The sequence below is a fragment of the Hypanus sabinus genome, chromosome 13, assembly GCF_030144855.1.
Source record: "Hypanus sabinus isolate sHypSab1 chromosome 13, sHypSab1.hap1, whole genome shotgun sequence".
Classification (NCBI taxonomy): Eukaryota; Metazoa; Chordata; class Chondrichthyes; order Myliobatiformes; family Dasyatidae; genus Hypanus; species Hypanus sabinus.
Genome location: NC_082718.1, coordinates 32536519 through 32557389, shown reverse-complemented (window position 1 = coordinate 32557389; position 20871 = coordinate 32536519). Strand labels below are relative to the sequence as shown.

At 38.3% G+C, this 20871-nt stretch overlaps 1 protein-coding gene across 3 annotated transcripts in view; it reads right to left on the bottom strand.

Annotated features, from left to right (window-relative positions):
* Positions 1–20871, bottom strand: part of tubgcp6 (tubulin gamma complex component 6) — a 62030-nt gene that overhangs the window by 34550 nt on the left and 6609 nt on the right. For all 3 annotated transcript variants that reach the window (XM_059987437.1, XM_059987438.1, XM_059987440.1), the window contains exons 2-11: positions 18778–19607; positions 16400–16563; positions 13304–13514; positions 12060–12233; positions 8969–9090; positions 6268–6343; positions 3375–3484; positions 3177–3268; positions 1151–1290; positions 542–691 (exon numbers count right to left, since the gene is read on the bottom strand). In XM_059987437.1, the coding sequence (XP_059843420.1) occupies positions 542–691; positions 1151–1290; positions 3177–3268; positions 3375–3484; positions 6268–6343; positions 8969–9090; positions 12060–12233; positions 13304–13514; positions 16400–16563; positions 18778–19527 (1989 nt within the window). In that variant the 5' untranslated portion in view covers positions 19528–19607. The remainder of the gene's footprint in view (positions 1–541; positions 692–1150; positions 1291–3176; positions 3269–3374; positions 3485–6267; positions 6344–8968; positions 9091–12059; positions 12234–13303; positions 13515–16399; positions 16564–18777; positions 19608–20871) is intronic.

Here is a 20871-nt window from a genome sequence, read left to right as displayed (position 1 = left end):
GATTACCACCCCCCTCCCCTAGACTGCAGATTGATAACAGGTAGACCATCAGTTTTATCCTTTTTGTGTTTTTATTTGAACATATTAGTTAACCTGTAACTAAGTGATATTTAAAACTGTAGTCAATAGTCAACCATATTGTTCTAGGACTAACAACGTACCCAGAGGAGAGCACTGGGCAAGGACAAAAGATTACATCTCCTGAAGGGAAGACAGTTCAGACAATTTTACAGCAATCTGGCAGTTTTCTGGTGACAATTACTTTTTTTTAATTCAGATCAAATAATTTGAAATTTAAATTCTACAGTTACACAGTGGGATTGAAATTAATGCTAATAAAGAAATGAGTTTCTAGCCCAAAATCATAACCACTGTGTACCCCATGAGAATTTCAAATCAAAATGGAAATGGAAACCTAGCACCATTACACAGAAAAGCAAATATTCATTTTCAAATTAAGCTGATAAATTCTATTTTTCTAGAGGTCTAAAACTTACAATCTATTCAATAGATTCTATTGGATACACTAATTACTACTCACCTTTGCCTCTCTGCTGATAGAACTGTAACGAGCTATTTTCTCCATTCGACTGACATAAACAGCAGAGTCCCTTTCTATTTCCTCCAATTCCTCCAGGGAAAAAGTGACAGCAATGCGAGGGACAGGAATGTCAGACCAGCAGATATAATGCTTTGAAAAGACAAGGATAGAAATACAGATAATTCTCATTATAGTCAATAAATTCTGAAGAGATCAACAAAGGTATTTGTTACACATAATTAAATCATTATTTCCCCAAAACTGGTAATATACTAATAATGGATTCACACATGGCATCTTCCATTGTTTTACAAGTCAAAATACCATAAAGTCTAACATTTAATTTCTAGTCTATACTAACCTACATGATCTGTCCAACTGAGATAATGTAATAGCTTTCCATGAACTTGGCTTAAAATTATGAACGGTTTGTGCTGAAACAAACTAATATGCCTTTTAATTGTTTCTTTGGTGCGCACATAAGCATCACTAACCAACGCAAAGAGATTTAAAACAGCAGTGTTGTATATCCTTACTGCCAACACACAATTTAATACAATTACCAACTCATCTATTCTTTAAGATGTAGTTTCAAAATCAATCCCATACCATTGGGCAACACAATTTCAGCAAATTAATTGTCTTTCCACATAAGTAGATGTCATAAGCCACATGAGCAAGGAAAAGAGGGACACACTCTTCTACTTCTTTGGAAGCGAGAACATATCCATGCGTCCAGTAGTGCTTATCTGTAAAATGTTAAAATAATGAATTAATAAATGTTCCATCTAAAACTCCAGCAGTTCTGAAGAATTTCATCAATATGAATTTCAAATACTTAAACAGTAGAACACTGTGCCATCTATGCAGAAGCTATTTCAAAACTAAATATATTTCACTAATCATCTATAATAGGAAATAAAAATGTTGTATTTCCAGAATCATTTTAAAATAAAGAAAATTATAACAAAAATGAAATTAATAAATTTAGACCAACAATTCTATGATTTGTATTAAGTACAGTATTGTGCAAATGTGATTGGCACATATATACTGTATAGCTAGAGGGCCTCAGACTCTTACACAGTACTGTACTTGTCAACATGGAGTGGAGAGAGTTTGTAAATCTGGCAGAAGCAAAGGATGTTGGAAATGATGCGGGAGAAACACAGCGGGAGGGGCATGGGACAGGTGGCAGAGGAGTTCCAGGGGTGGCATCGGCACAAGTGCAGACACACCTTGCCCTGAGACACCAGGAAAGGTCATTTGATTCCAAACAATTGGTTTATCAATCATTACAGAATGTCTCTCTGGTGCTTCTAGTTCCCTCCCCTCTCCCTTCCCCTTTTCCCAACCATGATTCCCCTTTCCCTCCCCCCCCTCCCACACTCAGTCCACAATAGTGACACAGATCAGAATCAGGTTTATCATCACTCACATACGTCATGACATTTTGGTTTTTTTGCGCCAGTAGCAGTACAGTGCAATACATAAAATTAATGCAGTACTGTACAGAAGTACAAGGTATTCTTCCTATAATAGATATACAGATAGAGCTAAGGTACCTTAGACTTTTGTACAGTATTGTATTTTAGAAGAAAGATTAAAAGGCAATTCCCAGAAAGAGGGTACCTTGTAACTATATTCCACTGTTGCCCATATATCTTCTTCATTCATAGAAACACAGGTAGAATATGCTTCTCTTTCATGATCAAGAACTACAAGTGTGGAAAGTCACTGCTTTTAATTCTATATTATGTTGCGATAACTTACAAATCTGGGAATACTCTCTGCTCTCTAAAATTAAATAAGAGTATAAGCATAGAAAATCAAAAGATTTATACAGTGAGCTACTTTGACCAGTATGAAAGGGCAGAGGAAGCAATTTAGTTGTAATTTTCAAAAGAATAGGAAGCATGAACATTTGCTGGGGAACAGTGGAGTTAATTCTTTAAAATTCATGCAACCTCAGTGAGCTTTGCTTTACCAGGGAGGCACAATTAGCCAAAGTTTCTTTCTTTGTGCTCTATCATTCTCACCAAAAAGAAACTGTAAAAGAGGCAACAAAGGGACTGGCAAAGGGTCTTGACCCTAAACCGACTGTTTATTCCCCTCTATAGACGCTGTCCAACCTGCTGAGCTCCTCCAGCAATTTGTGTATTGTAGGAGCTGTGTACCTGTTCTATATTTGCTTTGTTTTCTGTGTTGTGCGTGTATCATGGTAGCTAGCCACATGAGACGAGGCGTGGTAAAAGTGAAGGGAATTAGTTATGTATTCTTGTTTATTTCATTGCTGTCTATGGCTTCGGACCAGTGGAGATCATATCTTTGCTGACCACTTGCTACCTCTTCCAGATTGAATACTTGCTAATAAAGGATCAAAATAAAGAATTCGACTCTTTGGAACAATCATTTCACTGGAGCTGAGGGCTGCATCATGCAAGTATAACAACCCTGTGGCTGTCGCAGGCTAGCAGCAATTATTTTGATTTTGGATTAGTTTTGCTGCTACATGTATATTTTAGTGTCTTCAGTATCTCGTGTTCATATTTAGTGAAGTAGTAAAAATGTCACTGAAAACAATTAATAATTTAATTTTGCCATGTAATTAGCATTTTAATTTTTTTTGCCATACCTCTGAAATTGAGGTAGTCTTCATTCACCTGTATCATGAACTCTCCATAAGCATCTCTACAAATACCACTGTAAACCCAATCATAGACAAACCTAAAAACAAAACATAAATTTATTACTGGAACAAAAGCACAAAACTGCAGTACAGATTACCTTGAATCAAGTAAAAGAAAGAAATTACAGTTAAATTATTATTTACCGTGTATATGGTTCACAACTGCTTTTCAACAGAGAGAGCAATACTGGATAGTGCTCATTGCTGCAGTTATTTAGAGCTTCCTTGTACAAATAGGATAACAGTTTTACTCCCTGATTAAAAAAAAAGTGCACAAATTAAAAACTTTAAAGAAACCTTTTTAGTAACAAAGAAATTTGAGCTACAGTTGAATATTCATCTGATTTCCATTTATTTCAGGTTCAGCAGTTTTCCTAATTCAACACATCAATAAAATATTACAGTATGTATGATCGTATAGTACATTTTAATTCTGATTACCACTCCTGTTCCAATGTGTCGATTCTTGGCTTCCTCTTTTGCCAAGATGAGGCCACTCTCAGGGTGGAGGAGCAACACCCTATATTCCGTCTGGATAGCCTTCAACTTGATGGCATAAATATCAATTTCTGCTTCTGGTAAACAAATCCCACCAACCCACCCTTCTATTCCCCACTATCCTTTCACTTCTTCTCACCTGCCTATTACTTCCCCCTGGGACCCCTTCTCCTTCCCTTTCTCCCATTGTCCACTCCTATCTCCTATCAGATTTTTTCTTCTCCAGTCTTTGACCTTTCCCACCCACCTGATTTAACCTATCACCTTCCAGCTAGCCTCTTGCCCCCTCCCCCTGCCTTTTTATTCTGGCATCTTACTCCTTCCTTCTCAGCCCTGAAGAAGCTTCTCAGCTTGAAGCATTGACTATTTACTCTTTTCCATAGATGCTGCCTGACCTGCTGTGTTCCTCCAGTGTTTTGTGTGTGTTAATAAATTTATAGTTGCACTGATGAAGAGATGAATGTCTTATCAGAATACAAGTAGAAAAAGAGTTTTCATATCACGGGCCAATACCATTAAGCAAGGGGTCCATAGATTGCAGTTTGGGAACCCCTGATGGAATGCATGGCTCAAGTACCATCTTCTACACTAAACAAGTACAACTCCATCGCTAGCTTTCTCAGTACACATACTTATTATAAAGAAAACCTGAGTTTCCAAAATACAGATATTACAATGTTCCTGCATCTGACTGTAAGAAATTTGTATGTCCTCCTCGTGACAGTGTGGGTTTCCTCTGGCTACTCCGGTTTCCTCCCACAGTCCAAAGATGCACCAATTGTTAGGGTAATTGGTCACTGTAAATGCCCCATGATTAAGTTAGGGTTAAATTGGGAGCTGCTAAGAGGCGGGGCTCAAAGGGATGGAAGGGTCTACTCATCACATCTCAATATCTTAATTCTTAAAAACTCAGATGCAGGTAATTGTAGCCTGATCCCAAAACTCAACTTGTAAATGACAACCTTTTTGCCAATTTCTTACACAATTAATTTTTTCTGGTCTGTCAATAGTGATCAGGAGTCTTCCTTCTTGCCATGCACATTTTTTCCTTGAAACTGAATATCCAGGACTTTAATCATTAGGACGGAGGGTGTGGCATGAGCAAAATTTTGCTCTTTTAAGTTTGATGGAACATTTCACCCCATGTACTGTGAATAATACTGCAAATTCACTCTCCCGAGAAACCCACAACATTTGCAGCCTTTAGCATAGACCAACATCCTCGTAAGCTTTCCCTTAAGGACCCATGAAAACCTCTTTCACTTTCCATCTCAACTGAAGAGGAATTATTCAACACAATGCCATTTTCTACTTGTTTTCACAACAGCCTACCAATTAGCAATTAAACTTCACCTAATTCCCCAAATAATATTTTGCTAATTATTTTCAATGTCTTTGTTATTTTTAATTTCTCCAAAGTTCCTTACTCTATTGTTCCCCCTTGATTATCTTACATATTTCAATTAAATCTTCAGAGCTCTGCTGCAATGTAAGTAACAACAGTCCTTGCAATCTTTCTTCCATTCCTCATATTCTCTAGTCCTGACAAGAAGCTTGTACATAGATCTTTTCTGTACCTTCTCTCCCAGTAAAATGTAACTAGGTCTGGCCCATTATGGAGTTCTTTCACAATCTCCCAGCTCTTGTACTCTATTCCTCAACTATTAAGTATCCTACATGCAGTTTAACCTTTATTACCTGTCCCATTATGTTTGGGGAAGTGTTGATATGAATAAGTTCTCTCTGTTCCTCCACATTTCAATGTTCAATTATTTATTGTTATTCTACTGCTCAGTTTCTCCTTCCTAACTGTATTAATCCGGTACTCTAGACTGAATTCTATTCATGATTTTTCTTTCAATATGAACTTCACAGTATTTTCCTACAGTCTACATCTTCTTTAACATCTGCCATACCAACATTTAAGTCTAATTTGTGTTATATCTTACCAAATACAAAGAAGTAAGCCTCTGGAAGCTATCTAGAAACAGTGGGGAGAATACTCAAGTGGCATGCCACCACAAAGGACAAAATAGCCCGCTTAACTGACATCTTGTTTACTAAGCTAAACAAACTCCCTACCAGTTGCACACCATGGCTGCAGTGTGTAGAATCAACAGAATACATGGCTAATCACCAGCTTAACAACACTTCCCAAACCCACGACCTCCACTAAAGACAAAGTCAACAAATCCACACTATTACCTGCAGGCTTCCCTCTGAATCGCATGCAAGCCAAACCCTGAAGTTCAAGGAGGTAATTCACAGGAAACAGAATCCACATCCTACAGTCTAACAAAAAAATTAAATCCCTCTCCATTATGACAAGTAGATCTACTCATAATGAAAGAGAGATCCCCTCATCAGCTCTATCCTTCATCTCTTTACACAAAGAGTATGTTCAGTTAGCTGTATTTGTCATACATTTGCAAACTCAATCCAATATAGATAAAATACTGGAGGGAAATGACTTCAAGCATGGAGGAAACATACTCAGAATATCAACAAGCAGGAGTCGAAAGACAGTGCTAATACTCACTGTAGGAAAAGATGATGAACTTCCTCGGTTTAATCCCAGCACACCTGATCCAATCCTGCACAACTCGGATAAATATCTGCAAAGGATAGACTAATTAGTCCTATTATCCCTGTAACTATTATTCCTACAGATATTTTGTAAGTGCTGCTGAATGTGAAAATCAACTGAAAAATTACCTTATGAATTGCTTTAAAACTTAAAGTTGACAATATTTGAAATATTCTGCACAATGCCCAGAAGTTATATAGAAACAGTTAATATGCTCTTATTATTTTATTATGTTGATCTCACTTCAGTTACTTTTGTCCCCGATGTTAGGGTATGATACTTAGAGCATTACTAATAAAAATAATAATGAAAACGCAAGGTCTCTATTCTCAAGTCTGCTTCACTTTCCAATTAGATTCTTGATCAATATCTATCTTAATTCCTCTCTACTACCTACAATTCAAAGGGTGGCAGGATCTATATTTGTAGCATATTGGTTAATTTAAAGCATAAGAAGAGTAGGTTAACTGATCCCCAAGTCTGTCACATAGTTGATTGGTTTCTTTTGACTCTTTTGTGTCTGTTCCCAATAACCTCAAATCCTGGATCTTTCAAAAGCTATCTAATTCCTCTTCGAATGCCCCAAATGATCTATCCTCCCAAAACTTTTCCGGGCAGAGAACCCCAAAGATTCCACACCACCTATGACAAGTTCTCACAGTTTTAAATAATGCCCTATAACCTTGTGAAAATACACTCTTGGTTGGGTTTCTCTCATCAGCTCAAAATCTCAACTCAACTTCAGGATCTTATGTGCTTCAATAAAATCACCCCTTATTCTTCTGTATCTTGATCTAATTACCTAAGCTGTTTATGACTCAGCACCCATTTCACCACTGGAATGTGAATCTCTTTTGGTCTACCTCCAATGCTAATAGCAAATAGCAGTGCCACATAGCATAGCAGTTAGCATAATCCTGTAACACCTTTGTAGCTTTCTTTCGCTGTAAGAAAGTCTGTATGTTCTTCCCATGTGCACATGGGTTTCCTCCAAGTGCTCCCACAGTCCAAAGACATACCAGTTAATAGGCTAATTGGTCATTGTAAACTGTCCTGTGATTAGGCTAAGGGTTAACTAGGTGGGTTGCTAGGCAGCATGGCTTGGAAAAACAGAAGGGTTGCTGTATTACCTCAATAAATAAAAATAAACTAAATCCTTTCTCAGGGAAGGGGACCAGAAGTGTGCACAATTCCCAAATATGTTCTTGCCAGTTTGTCTGTTATGTGCCACATCGTATGACGTGGGCAAGCATGGTCTTTCCATGATCAAGATTGATCTAGGCAAATTTTTCTGCAGAAGTGGCTTGCCATTGCCTTCTTCTGGGCAGTGTCTTTACAAGACAGGTGATCCCGGCCATTATCGATACTCTTCAGAGGTTGTCTGTCTGGCGTCAGTGGTCGCATAACCAGGACATGACATGTTTCAGCTGCTCATATGGCCATCCACCACCTGATCCCATGACTTCACATGACCCTGATCCAGGGTAGGGGGGTAAGCAAGTGCTGCATCTTGCCCAAAGGTGACCTGCAGTCTAGCTGAGGAAAGGAGTGCCTTACATCTCCTGTGGTAGTGCTGTATTTCCACCAACCACCCTGTACAATTTCAACAATACTTCCCCATTTCTAAATTCTAACCCTTTTGCAATAAAAGCCAATATGCCACTTGCATTCCCAACCACTTGCTGCACCTGGCTGCTAACATTTTGTGATTTATGCACAAGGACATCTGGATCCCTTTATATTTGATTAATCTGCAATTGTTCTTTATCATTTTGCTATTTTCTTATATGGAAATCAAAACAGCCTACATAAAAAAGTCAAATTATCTGATTATTACATAGACCCTTGCACTAAAGAAACAACGACAAGTTCAAATGATAGACAAAATAAAATCATGTCATTGTGTAAACTCAGAATTAAAAGCTAGTATAAATAATAAAATAAATTACAAGATTCTTACAAAACCTCAGCAAGATCAGTCTACTGTCCTCACCTGGTCTGGTTTACATGTGACTTCATACAGTAAACAACATGATTGTCTTTTTTACTACCTTTTGAAGTGGCTTAAAAAAAGTGCAAAATCATGGTGTTCAAGACAAGAAATTAGAATATCAATTGAATTTTTGAATCAGATTAGTAATTCAATTCAGGCAGATATCTATTTGGAAATGTTTGGATAAAGTGAGTACATACTATTACTTTATTCAATGAACATCGTCTTGCATAAGATTTCATCAAAATATTTTTAAAAGGAAAGTTGTGTCTTTGCTCTTATTTTAGCAAAATTTTTGGGCTTTGGAAAATAGAAGATGGTCCTGAGATATAAATAGCAAACACGAAATCTGCAGATGCTGGTAATTCAAACAACACACACAAAATGCTGGTGGAACACAGGAGGTCAGGACAAAGGGTCTCGGCCCAAAACGTCGACAGTGCTTCTCCTTATAGATGCTGCCTGGCCTGCTGTGTTCCACCAGCATCTTGTGTGTGTTGTCTGGGATATAAATGATTGATTATATTTAAATTCCAAGTTTCATGAAATTTGTATTATCATGAAAATGGAAATCATCAAATATGAATTCCGGCTTTTATCCTAACCAGAAGTTACAAATAAATCAAATTCAACACTAAGCAAACAAAAAGATATACTGACCTTAGTTGTCGCCCCAGTTTCCTGAACAGAAAGACGATCGTTAAAAGGCTCAGTGAAGGAGGTGTTGACAACACACAAGCTCTATAATATTGCAGGTATTTTCCCAAACCACTTGTGAAAGCCTGGTTAAAAAGGATAGGAGTTTGTCTTTCTTTGCATTTTTAATTTATATACTGGAATTTTACTGTTATTGAAATTATTGTTCAACTCTTTCTATCTTGTAAACATTAAAATTGGATTAATATAATGTGCTGAGAAGTAAACAAGATCTGACTTTCTTTTTAAAACTTGTTTCCTATACTAAGCTGCAAACCTTATAACCATATCTGATGTTGGAAAACTACGCATTAAAAACTCTTTCTTTTAAATCCAAGGTACTTTAAAATTTCAAATTGAGAGAGGCTTCCACCAAAAGAGGTTATTTGTTAACTGGAATTCAAAATACCACATATCAATTTTTTTTAATATTTAAACACAAGAGATACTGCAGATCCAACTTCCATCCTGCCCTTAAATTCACTTGGTCCACTTCTGACACTTCTCTCCACTTTCTCAATCTCTGTATCTCCATTGCTGGAAACAACTGTCCACTGACATCTTTTATAAAGCTACCAATTCCCACAGCTATCTTGACTGTACATCTTCCCACCCTGCCTCCTGTAAGAAATACTATTTCCTTTTCTCAGTTTCTTTGGCTTTGTGCATCTGTTCCCAGAATAAGGCTTTCCTTTCCAACAGACAGACAGACATACTTTACTGATCCCAAGGGAAATTGGGCTTCGTTACAGCTGCACCAACCAAGAATAGTGTAGAAATAATAGCAATATAAAACCATAAATAATTAAATAATAATAAGTTAATCATGCCAAGTGGAAATAAGTCCAGGACCAGCCTAGGCTCAGGGTGTCTGACACTCCGAGGGAGGAGTTGTAAAGTTTGATGGCCACAGGCAGGAATGACTTCCTATGATGCTCAGTGTTACATCTCAGTGGAATGAAGGTACTCTCATCTCTGGCTGAAGGTACTCCTGTGCCTAACCAGTACATCATGGAGTGGATGGGAGTCATTGTCCAAGATGGCATGCAACTTGGACAGCATCCTCTTTTCAGACACCACCGTCAGAGAGTCCAGTTCCACCCCAACAACATCACTGGTCTTACAAATGAGTTTGTTGATTCTGTTGGTGCCTGCTACCCTCAGCCTGCTGCCCCAGCACACAACAGCAAACATGATAGCACTGGCCACCACAGACTCGTAGAACATCCTCAGCATCATCCGGCAGATGTTAAAGGACCTCAGTCTCCTCAGGAAATAGAGACGGCTTTGACCTTTCTTGTAGACAGCCTCAGTGTTCTTTGACCAATCCAGTTTATTATCAATTCATATTCCCAGGTATTTGTAATCCTCCACCATGTCCACACTGACCCCTTGGATGGAAACAGGGGTCACGAAGACATAAGTTGTCCTCTTTCTTCAAAGAACAGGGTTCACCTTCTTCCACCATTGATGATGCCCTCACCAGCATCTCCTCATTTCCTGGACATCCACACTCATCCCATCTTCTAGCTATCTTAATGGAGATAAGAGTTCCTCTTGTCCTCACCTACCACCCCATGAGCCTCTGGATTCAACACATCATTCTCCACAACTTCCTCCACCTCCAACAGGATACTACCTCCAAACACATTTTTACCCCCCCCCCCACTTTCCAAAGGGATCACTCCCTTTGTGATTCCCTTCTCCATTCATCCCTACCCATTAATCACCCTCCTAGCACATATCCTTTCAAGCATGAGAAATGCTACACCTGCCCACTCACCTCCTCCCATTCAGGGCCCCAAACAGTCCTTCCAGGTGAGGCAACACTTCACCTGTAAATCTGCTGGGGTCATCTACTGCACCTGGTGCTTCCAATGCGGCCTACTCTACATTGGTGAAATCTAACATAAATCGGTGGACTGCTTTGTCGAGCGTCTCTGCTCCATCTCCCAAAAGCAACAATTTCCCAGTGGCCAACCGTCGTAATTCCTATCTTCCTTCCCGATCACAATGATCAATGACCTCCTCTCCTGCCACGATGAGGCCACTCTCAGGAAAGAGGAGAAATCCCTCATATTCCATGAGCATAGAATTCTCCTTCTGGTAATTTAATTTTTTTAAAAAGCTTTTCCCCTACCTCTTCTTCTATTCCCCATTCTGGCCTCTTATCTCTATGCCTCACCTACCCATCACCTCTCCCTGGTGTCCCTTCTCTCAAGGTCTACTCTCCTATCAGATTCCTTCTCCAGCCCTTTACCTTTTCCACACACCTGGCTTCACCTATCACTTTCTAGCCTTACCTCCTCCTCCTCCTCCCCCCCCCCCCCACCACCTTCATAATCTGGCACCTTCCCCTTCCCTTCCAGTCCTGAAGAAGGGTCTCAGCCTGAAACAACAACTATTTATTCAATTTGATGCTGCCTGACCTACTGAGTTCCTCCAGCATTTTGAATCATTTATTTTTAGTTGAGTAATTAAAGCTGTTGCCAAAAATCACACTATAGGCTTAGTCAATGTGAACTTCGTCATTACGTGGTCACTTAGGAGACAAGAAATAAACATAAAATTTTATCCAACAAGGTAAACTGTGCTCTGTAGGGAACAATCAGTATCTTAAAAATTAACTTTAATCAAATATATTTCAATGGGCATGTGACAAATAGTTACTCTTTAAATATCTCTACCAAGAATCAAAATTGTTCATAGGATTCATAGAGACATACAGCAGGGAAACGTGCCAGTAACTAATTTTCCTTAACCCTACACCATTATTCCCACATTCCCATCAACCTCTCCCCAGATCACTCAGCTACACAGCAGTGATAATTTACAGAGGCTGTTACATCTTTGGAATGAAGGAAGAAACCAGTGCACACCAAGGAAACCCACATGGTTACTCGCAAACTTAACATAAGCAGCACACGAGATCAGGATTGAACCTGTGTCTCTAGTGTTGTGAGGCACCCAGCTGCACTTATTTCACCTAAGCAATGATTTTGAAATGATTTTGCTGAACTTGACAAAAGAGAATAAATTGAAAACTGATTGCAACCTGGAAAACGAGTCCTTTGTTATATGTTGAGTCAAGGATGGGCTGAAGAGAAAAGTGACTAAGGCGAGTGTAATATGTTCCATTTTCAGCCAGTTCAGACAAGAGGTTGTACATACTTTCGGGGGATGTTCCTGAAATATACACACCTTGCCTGACGACAAATGCCTGGAGAGACTGAAAAAAGAAAGGCCAGTAAAACAAAACAGAGAAATCGTTCACATATAGGTTTAGCCTTCAGACAATGTGCTACCTAAGTTGAGGGGTGAATTCAAAATATAACACCCAAGTTGTAGATGACGCAGACAAAATTGTGGAGAATTAGTATTTAAATATTAATTGCAGTAATCAATGGGCATGTTTGTTATCGCTCTAGATAAAAACAAATTTAAAAACAAAATAAGCATTTCCAAACTTTTAGAAACATTCAAAATATACCACTGAATCAAGTATATGGAATATTTCACTTATAACTCTTGGTGACTGCAGTTCACTTCTCCAAATTAGGGGTTTAATTGGTTTGGTTTATGATGTCTATTGCCACATTAAAGGGAATATACAGTCTAAGATTAGATAGGGAGACAACAAGACCTGGAAGTGGCCAAAATTGATCGGCTTGTCATATGAAGAGTGTTTGATGGCTATGGGTTGTATTCACTAGAATTCAGAAGAATGAGGGATGACCTCATTGAAACCTATCGAATTATGAAAGGACTCGATAGAGTGGATGTGGAGAGAATGTTTCCTATGACGGGAGAGTCTAAGACCAGAGGAAACAACCTCAGAAGAGAGGGGCGTTCTTTTAGAACGGAGATAAGGAGAAATTTACTTAGCCTGAGAGTAATGGATCTGGGGAATTTTCTGCCACCAACAGCTGTGGAAGCCAAGTCTTTATGTATATTTAAGGCAGAGCTTGATAGATTCTTCATTGATCAGGGCATGAAGGGATACGGGGAGAAGGCAGGAGATTGGGGCTGAGAGGACAATTGGATCAGCCACGATGAAATGGCAAAGCAGACTCAATGGGCCAAATGACCTAATTCTGCTCCCATATCTTATGGTCTAAAAGCAAGATCAGAGACTTCGGTAACAGATGAGTTAAATGCCAGAGTGTAAGCAGTTTGGATGACTCAACCTGCCACAATACTTCACAACACCAAAATTGAAATACATTGTTAGTCATCACCCAGTCATTTGGGAAATTAATTATTTTGAGCCCAGCAATGTTTTTTGCAATAAATGTCTACCTGATTCAACAAGAAGGTCATGGATGCTACACCAATGAGGACATTCAGGACATCTTTGACTAGTTCAGATTCCTTCTGAAGTATAACTGGAGTCGGGTGCAACAGTGTACCACTGATGAGCTGCAGCTGACCTACACGTAATTGGTAGAATTTATCAAAAGCTTCTCGACCTGCTTCAGTGAGGTACAGTCTTTCTTTTTTACCTGGAGGACTATAAGAGAGAGAGAAAAGTGTTTTTGTAGTGAATCATCTTCGTAATTACATCATTAGAAAAGTAAATTGAAGCTTTCTTATATCATCATTTCCTTAAAAAAGATCACTCTGTGGACAAGTATTAATGTTTTGCTTTTGTTATTTTGCATAGTAGTATTTAATTTGCATAGGAGAGCAAAGCAGTATGTTAAAAAGATATTATCTCACAATCTGCATAATGTTACTTGCGTTATTAAGTGCCACATGGTTTCATGGAATGAGAATGAATCAAGAATACAGGTACTCAATGTTATTTGACATGACTGTTGCATCATATGAATATTGCAGAAGTGTAGGAAAAAGAAACGCTCACTGTGCACTTTAGCAAGAACAACATGTAATTATAGTACCTTTGATGTAAAGAAGTATAATACTTCATGAATGGCATCAAATGCTAACAGACAGATTAAAATGCAAACAAAACATTAAATGTACCTAAAGTTCAGACAATAGACATAGGAACAGAATAAGGGGGGAGAAAACAGGACCTCAAAAACCTTGCACAATAACAGAGGCCTGAGATATAGAAGGCTGTGAATAAGGTGGAAATTGTGGAGGTAAAAAAATCAACTGAGTTGCACAAATTTGGAAAAGATGTGTGTATCATATTTACATATTACCTGAATCAAAAGCCATAACTTCTAGCTGAATTCTGATTAAATCTAATAAGGAAATCAAAAGGTTGTCCTTACCATTGACTAACTATAATGTGGAACATCAGAATCAGATTTAATATCACTGGCATATGTAGTGAAATTTGTTGTTAAGTGGCAGCAGTACATTGCAATACATAATAAAAGCAATAAGCATATATATATTTTAAAAGTTAAATAAGTAGTACAAAAAGATTTTTAAAAATTAGGTAGCGTTCAATGTTCACTCAGAAATCCGATAACAGAGAGGCAGAAGCTACTTCTGAATTGTTGAGTGTGAGCCTTCAAACTCCTGTACCTCCTCCCTGATGTTAGCAATGAGAAGAGGGCATGTCCTGGGTGATGGGGGTCCTTAATTATGGATGCCATTTTTCTTGAGGGATCGCTCCCTGAAGATATCCTGGATGCTGGGGAAGTTAGTGCCAATGATTGAGCTGACTGACTTCACAACATTCTGCAGCTAATTTTGATCCTGTGCAGTGCCCCCTGCCATCATACCAGATGCTGATGCAGTCATTTAGAATGTTCTCTATGGTACACCTGTAGAAATATGCGAATGTCTTTAGCGACATACCAGATTTCCTCAAACTCCTAGTGACATGCTAGCATAATGAGCATCTCAGGAGAACAGGAGAAAAGCACAAAAGGAAAGCTCAATAAACACAAACCGGGGTGCAAGTGGGATTGGCAGGATCTATTGAGAAGATCTTAAGAGTGGAACTAGGCTTTGGACCTCTTGGCTCTGATGGCCTGTTTCTATAAGCCTTCCTAAACATTCACATATTAACAAAGATCATAAGCAAATGCTTTTAAGATATTAAAACAATTACTTTTGTGCTTATCAAACAAGTTTTCTAGAATATTAATTAGTATCTAGAAGGTTACAGAACACGCTCTCTTACCCCAATTGAGAAATTTCAGCTCAGTATTATAGATGTTTATATGTATGCTGAACCCATGATTGTGTGGCTAGGCATAGCTCAAGTACCATCTATAAATTTGCTGATGATACAACCATTGTCAGCAGCATCTCAGTTGGAGACAGGAGGGTGTACTGGAGCGAGATATGCCAACTAGTGGAGTGGTGTTGCAGCAACAACCTTGCACTCAAAGTCAGTAAAACAAAAGAGCTGATTGTGGACTTCATGAAGGGTAAGACGAAGGAACACATACTAATCCTCACAGAGGGATCAGAAGTGGAGAGAGTGACCAGTTTTAAGTTCCTGGGTGTCAAGATCTTTGAGGACCAACCTGGTCCCAACAGATCGATGCAGCTATAAAGAAAGCAAGACAGCGACTATGCTTCATTAGGAGTTTGAAGGGATTTAGCATGTCAACAAAAACACTCAAAAACTTCTATAGATGTACCATGGACAGCTTTCTGATGGGCTGCATCACTGTCTGGTATGGGGGGGGCAACTGCACAGGACTGAAAGAAGCTGCAGAGGGTTGTAAATTTAGTCAGCTCCATCTTGGATACTTGCCTACAAAGTACCCAGGGAGCAATGTCTCAGAAAGGCAGTGTCCATTATTAAGGACCCCCAGCACCCAGGACATACCCCTTTCTCACTGTTACCATCAGGTAGAAAGGACAGAAGCCTGAAGGCACACACTCAGCAATTCAGGAACAGCTTCTTCCCTTCCACCATCTGATTCCGAAATGGAAATTGAACCTGTGAATGCTACCTTACTTTTTTAAGATATATTATTTGTTTTTGCATGATTTTTAATCTATTCAATATATGCATATTGTAATTGATTTACTTATTTATTATTTTTCTTCTATATTATGTATTGCATTGAACTGCTGCTGCTAAGTTAACAAATTTCACGACACATGCCGGTGATAATAAACCTGATTCTGAAACTATTGCTTAATTAAATTCCAGTATTTTAAACAATGTGGCTGGTGTCAGCGCTGCCCTCCAGTGATCGCTCGGCAGAAGACAAGCTGTATTATGTTCGACTGCACAGTGCTGAAACATGGACTCAGGGACTTGGACTGTATGTTTTGTGTGATTATGTTTACCACTATTATATGTGCGCTATATGTGCCTTGTGCTGTGTTTGACTGTTGGAACCTTGGCCCCTGAGTAACACTATTTGATTTGACTGTATTCATGTATGGTTGAATGACAATTAAATGAATATAGAAACAACTTTTAATAAAATCCATATACCTTTCACTTACCAGCCTATTAATTCCCAACACCTATACTTGCTCGGTTCATAAGAAAGCACTGCACTCCAGAGATCAATATCAGGAGATGAACTGGGCTCTGACTGTGAATCTGGGGTAAGATTGGATGCTGACTGAAATCCTTCATCTTCTGACTGGTCAATACTTTGAGGAACCTGTGTAGATTTATAGTGTTAATCTTGGAAAAATAAATTATAGCTCCTTCCTCATGACAAACTCAAATACCATATAGTTATATGGAAATGTCTGCTTCTAACATTTCAATTACACATACCATTTTTATTTTCATTTTTTCTATTCCCCTTCCTCTCTCTCTATAAAGATAAATGTCAGTAAATTGACAAATGTACATTACAACAAAAAAGACCTAGAGTGTTTTTTTTCATATTATCATCACATTCCAAGTCATTTTGATGTGTAGTCATTGCTCCAAATGTAGAAGCCATGGGTACCAAACAGAATGAGGATGACTGAGGAACAAATATTGGTCATTCACTTACTTTCACCTACTGTGCTTTGAAATTCTTAAACATCTACATGAGAAAGAATACATTTTATTTTAACACAACATTGAAAAAAATTGTACCACTGCATCTGCAGCACTCACTCAGTTGTATACCTGCCATAAGTTTCTGAGATGGGCTTGAATCTTTAACTTTTTAATTCAGTAAAAGTACCAGAGACCGAGCCAAACAGGACACTCTTGATGGTGCTCCTGTAGAAAGTTGATAGAATAGGGATAGGGAGCCTTGCACACCTCAGTCTCCTCAGAAGTGTAGATGCTGCTGTGCCTTCTTGACTGATGAAAAGGTGGTCTGGGTCCAAGTTAGATGGTCTGTTATGTGCACACAGGAACTTTGTGCTCTTCACTTTCTCCAAGGTAAAGCCTTCAATGTGCAGAGAGTAGTCAACCTGTGCTTCTTGAAGTCCACAATCATCTCTTTTGTCTTGTCCATGTTGTTGTTCTCATGCAATTTGACAAGCTTCTCTACTTCCTCATCATTGTTGCTGATGAGACCAACCACTGTAGTATCATCAGTGAACTCGATGATGCGGATTGAGCTGGATCTGGCAGTGTGAATAGCAGCGGGCTGAGCACATAAATTGTATACATTTCTCTGACATTAAATGTACCTTTGAAACCTTTGAAATGAACACAAATGAAATGCAAAAACTGGACAGAGTATTTCAACTAAAATTTATAATCTGAAATAGTAATATTAATAGAAACATAATTTTCATGAAAGGATATTTTCCAATTATTGGTAATTAGTGAAACTCACTGAGTTTACAATTCCTGCAATATTTGTAAGTAATAAAGTCAATTCAATTCAATATTATTTCATATTTCCAGCATCTGAAGTATTTTGGTAGATTTCAGATGGTAGATTTCCAATGTAGCTAGATTACTCTTAACAGACAATATAATGCATTTCTCTTATCTTTCTTAATGCTTTTATACAACTTCAGTATGAGCTAGATTAAAAACGGAACAGCTTCAATGACTTCTGAAACATGCAATGCAATGAAATTTATGTCACAAAGTCTGAGAATTTTACAGCACACCGGTCCATGCCAACCTCTTTGACAATCCACAATAATCCCATCTGCAACATTAGGTCTGTATTCTTCTATGCCAAGGGTTCTGTGCTCCACGGACCCCTTTTGCTTAATGGCATTGGTCCATGGCATAAAAAAGCTTGGAAACCCCTGTTCTATGCCTTGTTTATTTAAATGCCTGTTTAAATGTCTCTTAAATGTAGTTACTGCACTTGACTCAACTACTTCCTCCGACAATGTTCCAGCTGCTCTCTACATAAAAAACCTTCCCCTCAAATCCATTTTGAATCCCACTCCTCTCACTTTAAATATATGCTCTCTTGTTTTTGATACCCCTACCATAGGAAAAAATAATTTGACCATTTACCCTTCCTATTCCTCTTATAAATTTATATTATGTCTGTCAGGTTACCCCTCAGACTCCTTTGCCCGTGAGTACACAAACACAGCCTATCAAATCTCTCCTCATAACACTAGTGATGGCTAATTGCCTTAACACTTTAAAGCAGGGGTTCACATCCATTTTTATGCCATAAACTCCTACCATTAACCAATATGTTTGTGAACCTCAGGTTGGGAACCTCTGCTTTAAAGGATAGCTTATGCAGTCAGAATTTCACACCTTTGCTCAAGATTTACTTTCTGCTAATTTTCATTTTTCTCCACCACAATTTATGACTTTGCCTATTTGCAGATAATTTGAGTAAATAGATATTCACAAAATAAGTGCCTGCAATAGCATAATTTTGACCCACAAGAAACTTCACCCTGTATTTCAACTGTAATGTTGCATGTTGTGCGTTACTTACCCTAATTTTAAGTCCAGTCATATCCACATTATCTGGCACTGCAGGCAAATCCAGTTTGACTTCCATTTCACATGTACAACTATGTACCAATGCACCAAAAAGCGATAATCGTGTTTCTTTCTCATATTTATCACCAGCTAAGTAATTATGGGAGGATTGTCCAAAACTGGGTAATCCAGTTCCAGGTTGTGCATCCATTAACTGAAGTGTACGCTGTACATTATCATGAAATTGTAAGTCCTCAGTGGAAAGTAGAGACAACAGCCCTGATTCAAACAGGCTGACATCATAGTGGTCATAGCCCTGAAATTTTACATTTCTCCCGACATATTTATTGTTCAAGAAATAATCCTTTTTTCGTTGTAGAAGCTGATAAGTTCCAGTCCCTGCAAGTTCAATTAGAAGTTCCAGTACGGAGTTCAGATCAGTCTGCGGCATGCACGTTGATTTTTCTACTTTCTCTGTAAGTTCCTCCAGGAGATCAGCTTCTATACCCATCCCAGCCAACCTCAAATTGAAGGACAACATCAGAATTTTGTTTTTCACAGGCAACTTACTGATTTCTGACTGAGACCTTGATGTTGCTACATCACGAAAAAGATTCATAAATAGTGTATTGTAGACAACCCTTTTTAATTTTTCCTTGAATTGTGTTCTGTTCAGTTGCCTTTTCCCCCTATAACACTTCCATGAAAGGCCTGCCATGTGGGCCTCACAAAGATCTCCAAATAATTGCGTAATGCTCGCCATGTTTCAGTTGTGTATGTCAAAAGTGAATATGCCGGCTGCTTTGACCCTGCATAGTTAACATTGCAGATTTTCCTTGGAGTCTGTGAAGAGAACATATTGCATCATTTTAATTTTAAGCTATCACTGCAGTCACACTTTAAGCTTTTATTTTAAACTTCATCTTTTTCCGAACTAGTCAGAAAATTTGCAAAAACTCAAAAGTAAATTTTCCAAAAAACTTACTGAAAATTCTACATTCACTATCAAAATCTAAGTAAACTCATGAGTAGCCTTTTGTCAGCTGCTTTATTACAGTCGGTAGTTATATATGACGACTCAGGTGAGTTAATTTGTATCTCATTTATAGTCACAAGTATGACATTTTTTTTGAGAAACTCAATAGTAGTCCCGACTCAGTCCAGAAACGTCGACTGTTTATTCCCTCCATAGATGCCGCCTGACCTGCTGAGTTCCTCCAGCATTGTATGTGTTACTCTAGATTCCCAGCATCTGCAGAATCTCGTGTATATAAAGATTTTTGTTCCTTTTTGCCTGCTTTACGTAACTCAGCATTAAACTCTACAGCACAAAAGATCATTATCCATCATCTATGGCAATAATGGCTACAATTGAGTTTTTCATTGCACCTATGTATACATGCAATTGTGCAAGTTACGATAATCTCGATTTTGGCTTTGAGTAATTTCTAAAAACCTTGTTCTGAACCATGAAACAGCTAATAAAACAAAGCGAGTAATAAGGGAATTATTTTGCAGAAAGTTCAACCCAAAAGATGTATTGGCAAATCATCTTACTTTATCTTACCCAGTTTACTGATTCGCAAATCACTAAAAAATGAAATAATAAAATCACTAAGATAGAAATAAAAACACAGACTGTTTTCTAAATGGAGAGAAAATTCAAAAATCTGAGGAAGAAACAGACTTGGGAGTCCTCGTGCAGGAATCTCTGAAGGTTAATTTGCATGTTGAGTCAGCGGTGAGGAAGGCAAATGCAACTTAAGCATTCATTTTGAGAGGATTGGAGTGTAAAAGCAAGGACATAATATTGAGGATTCATAATGCACTGGTGAGGCCTCACTTGCTAGAGTAGTATGAGCAGTTCTGGACACCTCATCAGAGAAAGGATGTGCTGACATTAGAAAAGAATCAAAGGAGGTTTATGGAAATGATTCTGGGATCGAAAGGCTTGTTATATGAGGAAAGTCTAATGACTCTGGGCCTCTATGTACTGGAATTCACAAGGATGAGGAGTGACCTTATTGAAACCTATCAAATTTTAAAAGGCTTCAATAGAGTGGATGTGGTGAGTATGTTTCCTATGGTGGGGGAGTCTCAGAGGACA